Source organism: Rissa tridactyla, chromosome 7 (genome assembly GCF_028500815.1).
Source record: "Rissa tridactyla isolate bRisTri1 chromosome 7, bRisTri1.patW.cur.20221130, whole genome shotgun sequence".
Classification (NCBI taxonomy): domain Eukaryota; kingdom Metazoa; phylum Chordata; class Aves; order Charadriiformes; family Laridae; genus Rissa; species Rissa tridactyla.
Window position 1 is genome coordinate 44395258 of NC_071472.1, and position 16910 is coordinate 44412167.

The 16910-nt window shown below is 50.3% G+C and overlaps 1 protein-coding gene across 5 annotated transcripts; it reads right to left on the minus strand.

Annotated features, from left to right (window-relative positions):
* Positions 1 to 397: 397 nt before the first annotated feature.
* MKS1 (MKS transition zone complex subunit 1) lies at positions 398 to 12878 on the minus strand. 5 transcript variants are annotated; one of them, XM_054209644.1, is made up of 18 exons: positions 12764 to 12863; positions 12583 to 12686; positions 12445 to 12515; positions 11954 to 12109; positions 11434 to 11531; positions 11095 to 11223; positions 10665 to 10769; positions 10149 to 10257; positions 9201 to 9257; positions 8262 to 8304; positions 7674 to 7736; positions 6099 to 6169; positions 5206 to 5275; positions 4018 to 4125; positions 3355 to 3488; positions 1706 to 1788; positions 1531 to 1628; positions 790 to 1028 (listed from the first exon to the last, which is right to left on the minus strand). In XM_054209644.1, the coding sequence occupies exons 1-18, from the start codon at positions 12841 to 12843 to the stop codon at positions 922 to 924; spliced, it is 1686 nt and encodes a 561-aa protein (XP_054065619.1). In that variant the 5' UTR covers positions 12844 to 12863; the 3' UTR covers positions 790 to 921. The 5 variants fall into 5 exon arrangements, with proteins under 5 accessions (XP_054065617.1, XP_054065616.1, XP_054065619.1 ...); XM_054209642.1 differs by lacking the exon at positions 1706 to 1788 and having other exon boundaries at positions 398 to 1028; positions 12764 to 12878; XM_054209643.1 differs by having other exon boundaries at positions 11954 to 12086; positions 12445 to 12495; positions 12583 to 12840.
* Positions 12879 to 16910: the final 4032 nt, after the last annotated feature.

Genomic DNA, 16910 nt, shown 5'->3' on the forward strand with positions numbered 1-16910 from the left:
GGGTACACACACACCTCCCCGGGAAGCAATGCAATGTACTGCAATCAGAGACAGAACAATGAACCATAGCTCCGATGAACAGCTTGAACAGTTCAAAGTTCAGATACTGTGCAAATGTTATAATCTGCTCTGTTGTTGTCTGCAAACTGTCCAACCCCAGCCAAAGTTCTGCTGTGAGCTAAGTGGAATGCATGTTTGCAGTTGTATTTGTGAAGAAAGAATCCTCCTGCTCATCACTGCAGAGCCAGAAATGTTACAGGGACATACAGTGAAATACAGAACGTTACCCTTTTCTCCAGTTCTCAACCTGTCAAATGCCATTCCTTTGCTTTGATTTCACATATGACACGAGGCAGAGCGCTCTCTCTCTCAGAATGAGTCAATCTTAAGGCACAGGTGGACAGATTCATTTTACTATTGACTGCCCTATAGCTACAAATGCTGACGACAATTACCAGCACTTCTCAAGAAGTTATCTACTCATTTCATTAAATCTCAAATGGCATTCATGCCTTGACCTTCAACATCAACCTCTTCTTTAAGAAGAAAACTAAATGTACCAAGTCATGTAGCCTTGAAATTTTTCTAATCATTTACTATTCAATTGCTGCAAAAGTGTTAAAGGGTTCACAGGCCCCGCATCAGTATTTTAGTCTGCTTAGCAGAAATGTGAACAATTGGCCCTATTGTTAGGGCCTGGGAACAGAATGCGTTGCAAAATGGGGTTCCTTCCACCGGTACTTGTGGAAATGCAAATATCTCAGGTCTGGATGTGTTACAGACTCCTTCCCCCATCCCAGGGAAACAACAAAGGGTGGGCTTCAAAAGCTTCCAGGCACCAGCACCGTGACTCCCGCTGAACAACGGCAGCTTGTGTCAGAGAGGAGATGCCGAGTGCTGCCGGGCAGCAGAGGTGGTCGATCATGGCTCCTGCAGCTGGTGCGCAGTGGAGGCAGAGGTGCTGATGAGGTCTTGAGGAAGGCTCTCGCGTGCTTCCTGCATCCGGCGCCGTGCCCTCTGGAAAGCCTCTACAACACAGTGGGTGACAGCAAGCCAGAATGCATCAGTCAGCCTCAGGGAAGGGGAGGGACGACTTTGCCCCGTGAACATCATCTCTCCTGGAGCCGGAGTCTCACTTCCTATTACTAAGTTTCACCAACAGAACACCTGGTCCTTGCTGCTCTCTTCACCTGTTTCTAGCACTGTCTTTGCTCTGTACATAATGGAATCAGAGACAGAGCCCGTGCATCAGTGCCACAAGCTACGCTCAGTGCCAGCAAGACCGAGCCGCCCAGTCTAGGCTTTGCCTTCGCAGAGTGGTTATCCCTCCTGCCTGCTGAGAGCTGGTGCCTCCTGAAGTTTCCAGCCCAGATCAGAACATTCAACCTCTGCTACGGAGTCAAGAGAGCTCATGGGGGACAGAATCATGCCCACAGTAATGGATTCTCCTGAAATACCCTGCCCACTCTGTAAATTGGGGGCAAAAGTGAGCCAAAGGTTCGCCAGGGAGAATGACACTGAAAGCCCTACCCAAAACATCGTAGACAGAGCTCTGCTGGCTGAAGCCTCCAAGCCGGTCCAGTACGCTCTGCATGCGCTGCCTCAGGGCACTGGTTTCCAGAAAGGCTCTGCACAGAAGCACAGTAGGATGTCAGGGCTGCCAAACCATACAAGATGGAGCTCATACTCACTTTGCTGCGCTTACTTAGACTGCTGCAAGCAGTAAAGCCTGAACGTGACGCTCCCTGTTGTCTCCGTGCGAAAACCAAAGCGGCTCAGACGCTCTCCCTGCAAAGACGGGACAAGATGGAGTAACCACAGCCCGCAACCTGCTGCAGCAGGCTGACCCTGGTGAAAACCAGCATGCCACACCAGGAGCATGGCTGCCTGGGGGCACGGTCTCTCCCTTCCCCGCTGCACACAGACATGGAGGTCAGAAAGAAGGGCAGACGGTTCCAGGCTGGGCTGGGGGTGTAGAATTTGGATCATGAGGTGAAGTCTCCATGCTCAAAGAGCAATTAAGACTGGCTTTGCTATCTCTTGTGCAACCCAGGGGAGTGAAGGCTTGTCTGGCTATCACAGGGTACATAAATAACGGGGGAGTCTTGGGGAGCCAGGACAGCCCTGCTTTTCATCAGCAGAGACAGTAAAATCAAGATAACAGAGACTTTGTGCAGTTCTTTGTTTCCTCGAGAGGCTGCCATGCCCGGTGATGGACCTTTGCCTCATTACCTGTGAAATGCATATTCAAGTTGACACCCCTGTATATGCTAATGAAGATTTTAGAGATCATGCTAAACATATATGACTATAGCACTCGTCTCTCCACCCAAATCATACTACACGTCACCTAGGGGAGGGAAACCTCGTAATTTTGGGGATAAAAGGATGGAGAAAAGGACTGTTAAATTGGGAGAGAAGGAACTTGATACCCGATGGACCAGTCGACGGGCTGTGTTCTCTTCCCCCGCCCCAGGCAGGGACGCCTTTCTGGGTAAGCACTGCGCCTTTCACCCTCTGGGGAACGCTACCCCGGCTTGTTGTACTATCGTTATTTTTGCTAGCAATATCAACTTTAATTAATTAGCGCTATTGTAGTTAGTGAATTTATCAATGGCAATCTCGAATCTGCGACTGTCGCTCTCAATAAAATAATCAACTTTGATTATTTGTGAATCTGATTCAGTGAAAGTCCTTTGGTGGGACTCTGATAGTAAATCAGTGAAAGTCCTGGGACTCTTGACAGACAAATATCGAAACTACAGTCCTTTTAATGCGACAGAGGGCAGGACCTAAACGCTAGCGAGCTCATAGTGCAGTGCTGGAGGAAGATTTCAACAACTGCATGAGGGCTTATTCCCACACAAAGCTGCTACTAACATCAACGGGCTCATTACACCCGCAAGCACCTCTGCAGCTTTCTTAAGAACATGAAATTTCTACTTGTCTCACATCCACTGGCTACTTGCTTCGGGAAACTGTTCCAGGCGCAATACAGCCCAGACTCCTTACAAAAACCCAGGAAGAAGTCTATAGCTGGTAACAAATGCTGACCCGAAAGACACTTTCCCGACAGGGCCGGCACAGGCAGGGGTAAGTCAAGGCTTTGGTCCACGTTCACCCACTTCTCTTAAGTTCCACACACCTCAGAAGGTAGAGCGCTCTTGCCTCAGCGTTTGCCCGTTCATCTATTCATGATCACAAGTCTCACAGAGGAGACATTTCTTGAGTCAGAGGGACAGGACCACCAACTCATCCTTGTTCAAATCTGGTCCAGGCTGTCCACAGACATCTGAAGCCGAGAGCATAATCTACCATCTCCCAGCAAGAGCAACGCCCTGCAGCTGAGCCCACCTTGAAGGTTGATGGTATCCTGACATAGGTGATGTCCTCCAGCTCCGGAGATCCACCAATGAAAAACCTCCTCAGCTCAGCAACTGTCCCCAGCTCCACAGGGCGCCAGGTAGGGATGGTGAGCACGTGGAGACCTGACCCAGGACAACAGGACAGCTCAGCAGTTACGATGAACACATTCAGAGTCCCAGAGAACAGCTGGATACCTGCCAACCCAAACCACCAGTAGACTGGAAATCGAAACACTGCACAGAATCTCTAGAACACTTTCTCCCATGCGGTTGCAGTGTTGAAAGCATCCCCTGCCCACAAGGAGCATCTCCTTACTACGTGTGAGTGTTAGAATAGTTGTGACCCCCAAATTCCATGTGGGACAGAGAGGGCTACTGCTATTGTAAAGATGGATACGCAGAATCACCCCAGAGCTTCATCACAGATTTTGTGACGTAGCCACTGAAGGAGCAAAGACAGCAACACACGATGCGTCTCAACAACAAGGCAGAATGGCGCAGCATGCACCAAATCCCTCTTTGCTGCCCCACAGACAGCTAACTGTCCCCTTCAGTATGCAAAGCCTCCCCAGGACCAGCTGACTCCATTTCCAAGAGAACCACTCAACTCATTGTCCCAGACAATTAACATTGTGCCCCAAGTACGTTTTACCTGGAGATGCCGGCAGCACCAAAGATCCATACCCTTCAACGCGGTACCTCTGCCAGAAATCCAGGGACAGGACCTCGAAGTAAAGAACGGGCCACTGAGGGAGACTGTCTGCAAGGAAGGGGAACAGATCACACCTTTGTGAGGGAGACTATCACAGAGATAAAAACAAATGCTAAATGCCCAACTCCACTAGTAGGAAGTCCTTTCTGTATTTCTTCTACAATGAGTAACCTAGATGTACGGGTGATTATTTTCCCTGTAAAAGCTGAACCCTCAGATTTGAGGATGAAAACACAATTATTGATGTTAAAAATTTGGGAATATTCTTTGTTTTGAGAGCAAGTCCAAGCTGGTTCCTCAATTACCTTTGAGCAGACAAGACAATCTTTTGCGAATGATACAATGCCAAACAGAGCAACCTTTTTATCTCTGACCTTTCCCACCGTTACTGGGGGATTATTAACTTGAATCCTCCTACAGGTCTCCAAGCTTTTCTTTTTTCCATGGTGAAACAAACGCATCGTGTTTACTCTAGGCTGAAAATCCATTAGCATTGGTTGAATACTCAAATCCAATATGTTGGATTCAAGCGGTCAGGCATGCTGCAAAGCTGTCCCCAGCAATTGCAATCCAAAGAGCAAGAGGGTGGGTGAGGAAGCAGCGGTAGTGTAGTGAAGCAGCAGGAACAGGCAGCAGAGAAGCCCAGATTAAAATAGCGCTGGAAGTTTCAAAGTGACATAAACTATACACAGAGTATACAGGTCACTGAGTGTGTCTACAGATGTAAGGCTCAGCACAGAGTTTTAGCTGTGTACAGAAAAGCTGCCTGAGTCTCAGGGCTCCATGCAGTACACCGGGCACGGCGACACAGAGCAGCACGCCAGGGATTCCAAGACAGACAAGCTATCATCCAAGTAGTTTTGCAACTGGATAAAGCAGAATACAGCCTGGAAGCAGGGCAACATCAATGAATCCATACAAATGCTAATGCATTGCTGGGCAGGGAAGACACAGTGTGTGTCCAGAGGTTGTGTGTTGACAGGGTAAACATTTACTGGATAAGCAACATTTTCCTTTAGTTAAATTTGTCCTTTCATCTTGGGCCAACAACGTGCCAGATGGCACGATGCCTACACTGCGATCGAAAGATTTCAGAGTTTCCTATTTCAGAGCAATAAGGAAACACACCTTCTGATTCATCTCCTTGGGTGAAAAACATGTCCAAAGTGAAGGGGTAGCAGAAGTATGCCATGTTCTCCTAGAACAGGAACAGGAGAGAGATCAGATTTCTGGACAAGAGAATTCCTCACTAGCATTGCATAGGGCACAGAGACCAGGCAGAAAAGAACTAATGGTGGAAAAGAGGTAATGGTGCCCAAACAAGATCAATCCCATCACACTAACAAACACCTGACACCTGCATACACTCCCAAGTGCCATGTTGATTGAACAGGCTGTTAAAAATAATGAAAAAAGGGAGAGATTAACATATCTCAAATGACAATTCAGCCAGTTGTGTAACTACTGCACCACCATAATCTTCACAGGAGCCAAGCAAAATACCACAAGCAATGGCATTACTGAAATTTTGTATGATAATTATTTTTTTAATATGTGAACTAGCTCACATAAAAGACATTAAGAAGTTGATAACATTAAAAATTTTTAAGGGAGGAGCTGAAGACAGCAATGGAGCCAACTTCCCAGACAGGACGAGGGGTTCATTTTGAGAAATCAATTTAGAGACTGTGTGCATTCCGGCCCCACGCAAGCCAGAACAATGCTTCATTAACTCTGAGCATTTGAGAACACAAAAATGAAAGCTCCAAAGGCAATCAATCAGCCAGATGGGATTAAAAAGTGAAGTTCCAGAAACTGCTTTGAAGCAGCTCTATTTGGACACAATGGCACACTGAAAAACGGCAGGTATAACTAGAATGAGGAGAATCCCAAATGTGCTTGGCCCTTGAAAGGAGCTCTCAAGTGAGGACCTTTCCTGAATATATCTGTAGCTTGTTACATGTGTTCCACTTCAGAGAACGCCTGTTGAAACTGCTCTGCAGGTCTGAAAGCGTCCTTACCCAGCCCACTGTCTTGGTTGCACAGGTCTGTGTCACTCCTGATAGCTGCTGGAACGCAGGGCTTGACCACTCTGGGAGGAGAACACGAGCACAGCTGTGAATGCTTTGGGTGAGAGGGAGGACTCTCAAACCACAGCAGCTCAAAGGAGAATGTCAGTCCCAGACAACTGGGATAACAGATAGCAGATAACATCACACACGCTGAATTTCCCTAGGTGCATCCCACCCTGTCTTGGTCTTGTTCCAGGCAATGGATGCTCCCCAGAACACCCTGAACTGTTGATGAAAAGCACCAACTCCATCTTAAGAGAAAAGTAGAACCTTATCTAAATATACTGAGTTGCAAAAGTGGTACCTCTCTGGACATACATCAGGGTATAACCAGAGAAAGGAGCCAGAGCCATAGCTTCAGGGGAATTAAACATAGAACCATAGAATCATTCAGGTTGGAAAAGACCCTTGGGATCATCAAGTCCAACCATCAACCCCACTCTACAAAGTTCTCCCCTACACCATATCCCCCAACACCACATCTAAACGACTCATAAACACATTCAGGGATGGTGACTCCACCACCTCCCTGGGCAGCCTATTCCAGGGTCTGACCACTCCTTCTGTCAAGAAGTTTTTCCTAATGTCCAGCCTAAACCTCCTCTGTTGCAGCTTGAAGCCATTCCCTCTTGTTCTATCCCCAATTACCTGTGAGAAGAGACCAGCACCAACCTCTCTACAATGTCCTTTCAAGTAGTTGTAGAGAGTGATGAGGTCTCCCCTCAGCCTCCTCTTCCTCAAACTAAACAGTCCCAGCTCCTTCAGTCGCTCCTCATAAGATTTATTCTCCAGGCCCTTCACCAGCTTCGTTGCCCTCCTCTGCACTCGCTCCAGCACCTCGATATCTCTCTCGCATTGAGGTGCACAAAACTGGACACAATACTCCAGGTGTGGCCTCACCAGTGCTGAGTACAGGGGGACAATCACCTCCCTCCTTCTGCTGGTCACACTGTTTCTAATACAAGCCAGGATGCCATTGGCTTTCTTGGCCACCTGGGCACACTGCTGGCTCATGTTCAGCCGCTTGGCAATTAGAAGCCCGGGGTCCTTTTCTGACGGGCAGCTCTCCAGCCACACTTCCCCAAGCAGGATGCGCATGTTAGAGCTGGGAACCTCAAAATTTAATATGTTAGTGTCAGCACAGAACACAAGAACGTGATGGTGAGCACTGAAATCAGACAAGGTCACTGCTGAGATGGAGAGGACAGGAAGGCTATTCTCCTTAGTATAAGGAATGAACTTTTGGTAGATTGCTGGACACCATCACCCCTGGTCAAGAAGCCAACGGACCTCTATGTTCCAGCCTGATTTGGAAGAGGTGAGAGGGGAAGATCCTACTGTCTCCCAGACATAAGTTTAGTTCACACAATTGAGTTCTGAAATTTTAGCTCTGAAGACCTCTCACTACATCCCAGCCCCGACATTAACTGTTACTGACGTTCAGCAGAGCTGATCTGGTGGACCAGCCAAAGCATACTTCATTCCTTAAACTGCTGTGATACGGCTGGAAACGTGAATACTTACGGTTCGGCAGTTCCAAGAAGAAATGAACATAGAGGTTGTCGTACTCATAGCCTTGTGCTGAAACTGAGAAGAGAGAATGAACTTCAGCTGCATGCTTCTACACAAACTCCTCCAGTACTCACTGTAGATTTTTGGGAGAGCCAGCACCAATAACCTCAGGAAAAACCAGTTACTGCTGGAAGTTGGGAAACGCGAGGGTCTTCAAAGTAACAGAATATGACCCTCAGAGAAGATTCCTTCTCTAGACTAGTCCTGTCTCCATATCACTAACCAGATTAGGGAGGTCACACATTTAATTGCTTTCTTTGCTATAATCTCTATTAACTTCCCAACCTGCTCTCCATTTTTCAGATATACATGTCTTCCTAAAAGAGCTGCAGTATTTCTAACCTCCAATCTGTAAATGCCACTCAAGGGGTAAGCGTGCAAAAACAGGGCAGGAGAAGGAGGAAGTAAAGGCTTCTAGGGAGAGAATCACCTGCCCTGGACTGGCCAGTGATCCAAGAATCCTTGGATCCCTCATAGCCTCAGCCATCCCAGCAGACGCAGAATTGCCCCCTATAGTTACTGTTTATAATAAGGACTCACCTATTTCTCCATTCACAAAGAGCCGTAGCGTACCAGGAAGAATCTGTAAGAATGAGCCGATAGACAAGATAAAGATCTCAATGACCACTGGTGGAACCTCACATAATTCCCTCCCAACAGGGTCTCACAGAGGTACTTCACAGATGTTTGCACATAAATGATTCACTCTGCTGGCCACGTAGGAGTCATGACTTCTCATGTCACTTTCCAGAAGTGAACAGTCCCTCAGGAGAGAGACCAAATTCCTCTACTGCAGGAGTTTACTATTCTGTAAATCAGTCTCTTACAGACTTCAAGATCGGTATAAAATGCAGGGAGAAGTCACTTGCAGAAATCATAGTCCTGTTTCTCCTGTAGTGTTCGTGCACTTGCCCAAGGTGGGGTGAATGGGAGAAGCACAGGACTAGCTGAGACATCCTACTGGAGTACAAGAAAGTACGACAAGTTTCACGCTTTGGCAAACAAGATCTGAGCAAAAAAGATTGCAGTTTCGGTAATTCAGTGAGAAGGGAAACCGTGCATGAGTTTGGGGGTGGGAGGCGCTGTTTACTTTAACTAAGTGGCACATAGATGTGTCTGACATTCAGGAAATTAACAGCAATCACTATGGCAAAAGATATAAACCCTCTTTTCTTCTTTAAGTATTACAGTCGAATGCCTTCACACAATGCATGCAGTTTCCTAGAGACGGCAGCGTCCAGCATGCTCTGCTGCTGGTCTGACAGATGCAGGATGGATCTCTGCAGGCCCCACACCCACTGCAACCTGTCCCTTTTGAACCAGTTTTCTGTTGTAAGCCACAAGGTAAAAGCTGCCAACACAGCCCAGAATGAAACGGTCATTGGAGACTGCGGTACCAGCGGCAGCCATGCCAACCAGGCGAACAGTCTCCAAAGGCAGCAGGGCTCCAGGTCCCTGCTGAGTGCCACTGGTCCTCACCATTTCAAATTCGGAGCCTACGAGACCATTGAGGTATTCCTTGTGCCGACCGTACAGCTGAAAACAGAGAACAAGCAGATTAGAAAAAGCGTCTTTTTGATTATATGTTTTTACTTATGGAAAAAATTGTAATGGGTATAAGTTAAAGCCAGTTTAAATTGTTGACAGGCTTAGCACACGGGTTTTTTTAACTGTTAGGAGAATACAAGAGTCTAATAAAGATGGATAACTGCTAACGCTGCATGGTACTGCATGGAAGCTTCAGATAAGATCTCAATAAAGGCCAATCTAAAGGAAAGAGCAGCTCTGAAGAGTCAGATCTTAAATGACATGTTAAAAACACAGGCATAAACTATTCCAATGAAATCAACAGATGGGAGATCACTGCAGCGAAATCATGATTTCCTTATTGGCCACAAAAACAATAAGGAAATGTACTAAAACATTAGGTACCTTTATAAAGTGCCACAGCTCAAAAGACAATTCATAAAGACCAAGACAAAAAAGGGGGTTCCAAATATCCTGGGACATTACGGGTAACAAGAAATCATTCAAGAAGTATACAGGCAGCAAGAGGAAGACGAAGGAAAGAACAGACGAGCCACTGCTCAAAAGGGAAGGAAAACCATTGGCAGGTGAAACGCCAATTCACCAATTTGTGCCAACTAGAAAGGCACAAATTTAGGTGGTTTCTTGCATCAGTTCTCACTACATAGATCACCATAGTCAGAGGCCAACACGACTAATACCAGACTGTACCTACAGTTAGGAATGAAGCGGTCAGAGAGTACTCAAATTGCTGGGCATGATGAGACTCACCGCCAGCGACATTCATTTTGTCAACTTTAGGTGTCTACAGCACTAACAATTACATCTACTTGAAAGTCTGAGCTCCCTCTGTCAATCCAGGAGAACTAGTCAATATGATCAGTGGAGGCTGCTCCTTACGTCTCTGAACACACACTGCTCGCGTTCCTCCTCCTCTGGCTGCACTTGGACAGACACGTTCTCAATGGTGTATTTCCACACCTCTCGCTTTTCTCCATCCAGCTCGATCCTGCAGAGCCCCAAAACACATACGCAAAGCTCATTACGCAGAGAATAGGCACAGGCAGCAACAGCATCAACTGTGCCGTGCTGACACAGCAGTCCTCTCTCCACCAGCCCTGTGCAGTAACACAGGGGCACTAACAGCCCTCTCCCCATTCCCAAGTGCCCACCAGTATCCATGACTCAAAAAGGGAGACTCACTTGTGTCCAGCATATCCATAACCTGTATCCCTAGGGACTGGCAGTAACACCAAGCTCAAGTATGCAATAATGCTGTTTTAAAAATCTCTGGAATAAAACTAAAATATATCCCTCAATTTAAGTGCTGATCCACTACCTGAAGGGTGACCAGAAAACAGCCATTTTGTCCCTCTCTCTCAGTCCCACGAGAGGTACCAGCCCTGTCCCACTCACCGGTAAGCTCCTTTGGAGCCAGTAAAGTCAGGCTTCACTGTGATCACCCCATTGCCGTCCACCTTGATCGTGCAAAGAACATGTTCATACTCCCTGTGACCAAGCCTGATGGAAGACAACAAGAAACACAGTCTAAGTAGAGAACATGGACACTCCTTGCACTGGCACAGAAGAGCTGGTAAAGGCACATGGGGGTACAGAAGGGAACAAACCCACACATACATTATTCCTACATATTCCTACATTAGTTTAAGAAGTCTTTGGAGGGATATTGTCAGTTACCTCCCAACTGGGAAAAGAGGCGGAAAGAAACAGAAGCCTGAGTTACTGAGCTCTTGGAATTCTCTTCCCTTAACTAATGAAAGAAACAGGAGATTTGAGTAAGGTGGGAAGATGGGTTTCCTTAAGATCATTTCAGGATTTTACTTACTTCCCATAAGGTCCCAAGTCCCCCATGATGTACATGGTCTGGACAGGAGTGTTAATCACGTGATTGTTCTTTATAAATTCTTCTGTGGGTTCCCAGGTGATGATTTTTGACTTCAGAGCACTTGCTTCCCTGTCAACAACAGAACAGCACAAGTCCCAGCTCACCTCAGCAGCCAGGCACAGGCAGAACCAAACCCCCCCTGGCGAGGAGTCAAACTGCCGGATTACAAATGCGACACAGCTCAAGCCACCAACTTCCACAGAGCAGGCAGCTCTGCAGCTGCGGCACCAGCACCAGGAAACCTGCACTGGCAAGCTCTGAGCCCCAGTTTGCACTCACATTGGCCTACGGTCTTGTCTCCTTCTCCTCACATTGGCCATCCTCTCTGCCAGATAGGACGGCACCTCATGATCCGAGTCAGTTACCTTCTGGCAGTGCTGGAAGTGAGAAACAGACAAGCACCAGCTTAATTGTAACAGAACATCTTTCCCAAACACAGCTCCACTCTTGGAGGAGAGAACAGGTATGTCCACACACACGTGCAAGGACAAACTGCTTAAAGACTGTAGATTTAATTCGTTGTTCTTGTGCCAAAGTACAGCCAAACTCCACCCAGCGAGTTACCTACAGAGCAATGCTACAAAGCCAAGTCCCTCCAAATCTGCCCCTGACCATCATTCTGAAACAGGGAGATCTCCTGCGAGGTCTAGGGCACCAGGTGAACCAGTATGTTCTCCTGCACACAGGATATCTAGCTTGCTTCTGCATAGCCAAGAACTGACAAACACTCTCTCTGCAGTAGGCCTCCTGGTTTTGACAGACACTGCTGTATAGATTACGCGTAACAAAGAGGTGGTACCTCCTCTAGGTTGGTGAATCGGTCATGATCAGTGTAGGTGAAGATGCGATGGTTCTTCCGACCTCCAGCCTTCTCCAGTTTCAGGATCTCCTCATGGTACTGCCGGTCCAAAGGGGTCTGGCAGGCTGACTCATTGCGGTACAGATCCACCTCAAACTGAGAGCACCACAGGTAAAGCGCAAAAGCTGCCCTTCCCCAGCACTGTCTGAGCCACAAATACTTTTCAGCTGAGATTTCCAAAGCCACCAAGAGAGAGACAAGACCCTTCGGGAATCCCAGCAAAAAACCCAAGCTCCTGAGCGGCTCCGACACTGCTCAGGGATGCGGTGGCCGACAGCACCCACCCACGGCCCCCCCGGCGGGGCCTGGGGAGAGCAGCTCACCCCGAAGCAGGAGACCGTGAGGGAAGGCGCGGCGGAGGCGGCCCGTCGGGCGGCACAAGGAGGAGAGGCTCCCCCGAGCCGCCCCCCGGCCCGCCGCTGCACACCCACCTGGCTGAAGAGCTTCTCCTGCCACCCCACCTCGGCCGCCTCCTCCTCCTCCTGCGGGGGCCGCCGGGCACCTGCGGGATTAGGCCCAGTCACCTCCGGCGGCGCTGCCCCCCGCCTCCCCGCCCGGGCCCCACGTACCGGTGGCGGCGCGCTCCGCCAGGCCCAGGAGCTCCCGGCCGGCGGGCGGTGGCGGGGCCTGCGGCAGGAGGGGCCCGGCCGAGGCCAGGCGCTGGATGCGGACCCTGCAGGGGAGGAGAGAGAGGGGAATCGTCAGTGCGGGACGGGGATGGAGCCGGGGCGGGGGACGGCAGCGGCTCACCGGAGGCGCAGGTTGCGCACGGGGTCGCGGGAGCGGTACACGGCACCACCTGCATCCACGCTCCGCAGCGCCTCCGCCATGGCCGCGCCGCCGCCTCACCATGGAGACGGGCGGGCGGCGTGCACACAGCGCTCCCGGCGGCCGGAGGGCGGCCAGCGGCCGGGCCCGCTCTTTCCGGGGCGGTTTGGCCCCGGTCACCGCGGCGGCACCGCGGCGGGTCCTGCAGCGCGGAGTCATGGAATGACAGAACGGTTGGGTTGTGAGGGACCTTAAAGACCACCCAGTGCCACCCCCTGCCCCGGGCAGGGGCACCTCCCACCAGCCCAGGTTGCTCCAAGCCCCGTCCAACCTGGCCTTGAACCCCTCCAGGGATGGGGCAGCCACAGCTTCTCTGGGCAACCTGGGCCAGGGGCTCACCACCCTCACAGCAAAGAATGTCTTCCACACATCTCATCTAAATCTCCTCTCTTTCAATCTAAAATTGTTTCCCCTCGTCCCATGGCTGCCCTCCCTGATCCAGAGTCCCTCCCTCCTCATGAATCCCAGGGCCTGGAGGCAAGGGGGAAGGTCTGGAGAGAGGAAGAGTTTTCCCCAGTAGAGGAAGATCAGGTTAGAGACCACTTGGCCAAACTGGACATCCATAAGTCCATGGGCCCTGACGAGATGCACCCGCGAGTGCTGAGACAGCTGGTAGATGTTACTGCTAGGCCACTCTCCATCATCTTTGAGAGGTCATGGAGAACAGGAGAGGTGCCTGAGGACTGGAGGAAGGCCAATATCACTCCAGTCTTCAAAAAGGGCAGGAAGGAGGACCCAGGGAACTACAGACCGGTTAGTCTCACCTCCGTCCCTGGGAAGGTAATGGAGCAACTCGTTCTGGATGTCATATGCAAGCACGTTCAAGAGCAGGAAGTTATTGGAAGAGGTCAACATGGATTTATCAAGGGTAAATCATGCTTGACCAATATCATAGCCTTCTATGATGTTATAAGTGGTTGGCTAGATGAGGGCAGAGCAGCAGAGGTCATCTACCTTGACTTCAGCAAGGCTTTTGACACTGTCTCTCATAACGTCCTCCTTAGGAAACTGAGGAAGTGTGGACTAGATGGGGGGACAGTGAGGTGGATTGAGAGCTGGCTGTGTGACAGGACTCAGAGGGTTGTGATTAATGGAGCAGGGTCGAGTTAGAGGCCTGTAACCAGTGGTGTCGCCCAGGGGTCAATACTTGGACCAGTATTGTTTAACGTATTCATCAACGACCTGGACGAGGGGACAGAGTGTATCCTCAGCAAGTTCACTGATGATACCAAACTGGGTGGGGTGGCTGACACCCCAGAGGGCCATGCTGCCATCCAGTGTGACCTAGACAGGCTGGAGAGCTGGGCAGAGAAGAACCTAATGAGGTTCAACAAGAACAAGTGGAGGGTCCTGCACCTGGGGAGAAAGAATTTCAGTGGTTCCCAGTAACAGGACGAGGGGTAATGGGCACAAGCTGGAACATAGGAAGTTCTGATCAAATATAAGAAAAAACTTCTTTACGGTGAGGGTGACGGAGCACTGGAACAGGCTGCCCAGGGAGGGTGTGAAGTCCTCTTCTCTGGAGACTTTCAAGACCCGCCTGGATGCAGTCCTGAGTGATGTGCTCTGGGCAATCCTGCTTCAGCACGGGAGATGGACTGGATGATCTCTAGAGGTCCCTTCCAACTCTGAAAAATTCAGTGATTCCATGATTCCATGATTCCTGGAGCCCCTTTAGGGACTGGAAGGGGCTGGAAGGTCTCCCCGGAGCCTTCTCTTCTCCAGGCTGAACCCCCCCAGCTCTCTCAGCCTGTCCTCACAGCAGAGGGGCTCCAGCCCTCCCAGCATCTCCGGGGCCTCCTCTGGCCCCGCTCCAACAGCTCCGTGTCCTTCTGCTGTTGGTGCCCCAGAGCTGGAGGCAGCACTGCAGGGGGGTCTCCCCCGAGCGGAGCAGAGGGACAGAATCCCCCCGTCACCCTGCTGCCCACGCTGCTGGGGATGCAGCCCAGGCTGCGGGGGGGTTCTGAGCTGTGAGTGCACATTGCTGGGTCATGTTGAGCTTCTCGTCCACCAACACCCCCAAGTCCTTCTCCTCAGGGCTGCTCTCCATCCATTCTCTGCCAGGCCTGGATTTGTGCTTGGGATTACCCCAATCCACATGCAGGACCCTGCACTTGGCCTTGTTGAACTTCATGAGGTTCACATGGTCCCACCTCTCCAGCCTGTCCACGTCCCTCTGGATGGCATCCTTTCCCTCCAGCATGTCAACTTGCTGAGCGTGGCCTCGATCCCACTGTCCATGTCACCGACAAAGAAGTTAAACAGCACTGGTGCCAGTACCGACCCCTAAGGAATGCCTCTTGTCACTGGTTTCCACTTGGAGTCCCCTGTATTCTTCCTCCTTGTGCATAATCTCCTCAGCCAGCTTCTTGCCTTCTCTGATACATTCCCTGGAGCCAGCCCCGAGATGGACTCCATCCCACCCAGCACCCTTATTGCCCTGTGGTCCTCGCTGGAGTCACTGCCCACGAGACTGGTGTGCCCAATGGCTCTGCAACCCATCTATGCCAGCTGGGACCCCCTTCCGTACCACTCCTGGCATGCTGCGCTGGGAATTGCCTCCCCGCTACTGCTCCGGGAATGTTTTGGTCGAGACAAGTTTAAATACCGCAGGAGGGCATATTATCATAGAATCATAGAATTGTTAGGGTTGGAAGGGACCTTAAAGATCATCTAGTTCCAACCCCCCTGCCGTGGGCAGGGACACCTCCCACTAGATCAGGTTGCTCAGAGCCCCGTCCAGCCTGGCCTTAAAAACTTCCAGGGATGGGGCTTACACCACCTCTCTGGGTAACCTGTTCCAGTGTCTCACCACCCTCACGGTGAAAGAACTTCTTCCTAACGTCCAGTCTGAATCATCCCATCTCTACTTTTAATCCATTCCCTCTAGTCCTACCATTACCCGACATCCTAAAAAGTCCCTCACCAGCTTTCTTGTAGGCCCCCTTAAGATACTGGTAGGCCACTGTAAGGTCTCCTCAGAGCCTTCTTTTCTCCAGACTGAACAACCCCAACTCTCCCAGTCTGTCCTCATAGGAGAGGTGCTCCAGCCCTCTGATCATCCTCGTGGCCCTCCTCTGGACACGTTCCAGCACGTCCATATCTCTCTTGTAGTAGGGGCTCCAGAATTGGACACAGTACTCCAGGTGGGGTCTCACGAGAGTGGAGTAGAGAGGGAGAATCACCTCCCTCGACCTGCTGGCCATGCTTCTCCTGATGCAGCCCAGGATACGATTGGCTTTCTGGGCCGCTAGTGCACACTGACAGCTCATGTGGAGCCTCTCGTCCACCAGCACCCCCAAGTCCTTTTCTTCAGGGCTGCCCTCAAGCCAGTCACTACCCAGCCTATATCAGTGCTTGGGATTGCCCCGACCCAGATGGAGGACCTTCCACTTGGTCTTGTTGAACTTCATGAGGTTGGCATGGGCCCACCTCTCCAGCCTGTCGAGGTCCCTCTGGTTGGCATCCCTTCCCTCCAGTGTGTCAGCCGCCCCACACAGCTTGGTGTCATCGGCAAACTTGCTGAGGGTGCACTCTATGCCACTGTCCATGTCACTGACGAAGGTCCAAGTACTGACCCGGCTGACCGGTCCAAGTACTGATCCTTGAGGGACTCCACTTGTCACTGGCCTCCACCTGGACATGGACCCATTGACAGCCACTCTTTGGGTGCAGCCGTCAAGCCAGTTCTTTATCCACTGAATTGTCAGTCCATCAAACCCATATTTTATCAGCTTGGAGACCAGGATGTCATGTGGGACAGTGTCAAAGGCTTTGCTTGGGTCCAAGTAAATGCCGTCAGTTGCTCTCCCCTTGTCTATTGATGTTGTGACCTTCTCATAGAAGGCCACCAGGTTTGTCAGGCATGATTTGCCCTTGGTGAAGCTGTGTTGATTGTACCCAATGACCTCTTTGTTATTCTTCTGCCTCAGCGGTGCCTCCAGGAGGATCTGCTCCATAATCTTACCAGGCACGGAGGTGAGACTGACTGGCCTATAATTCCCTGGTTCCTCCTTCTTTCCCTTTTTGAAAATGGGGTGCCCAAAACTGGAGAATGTCTCTGGAGACA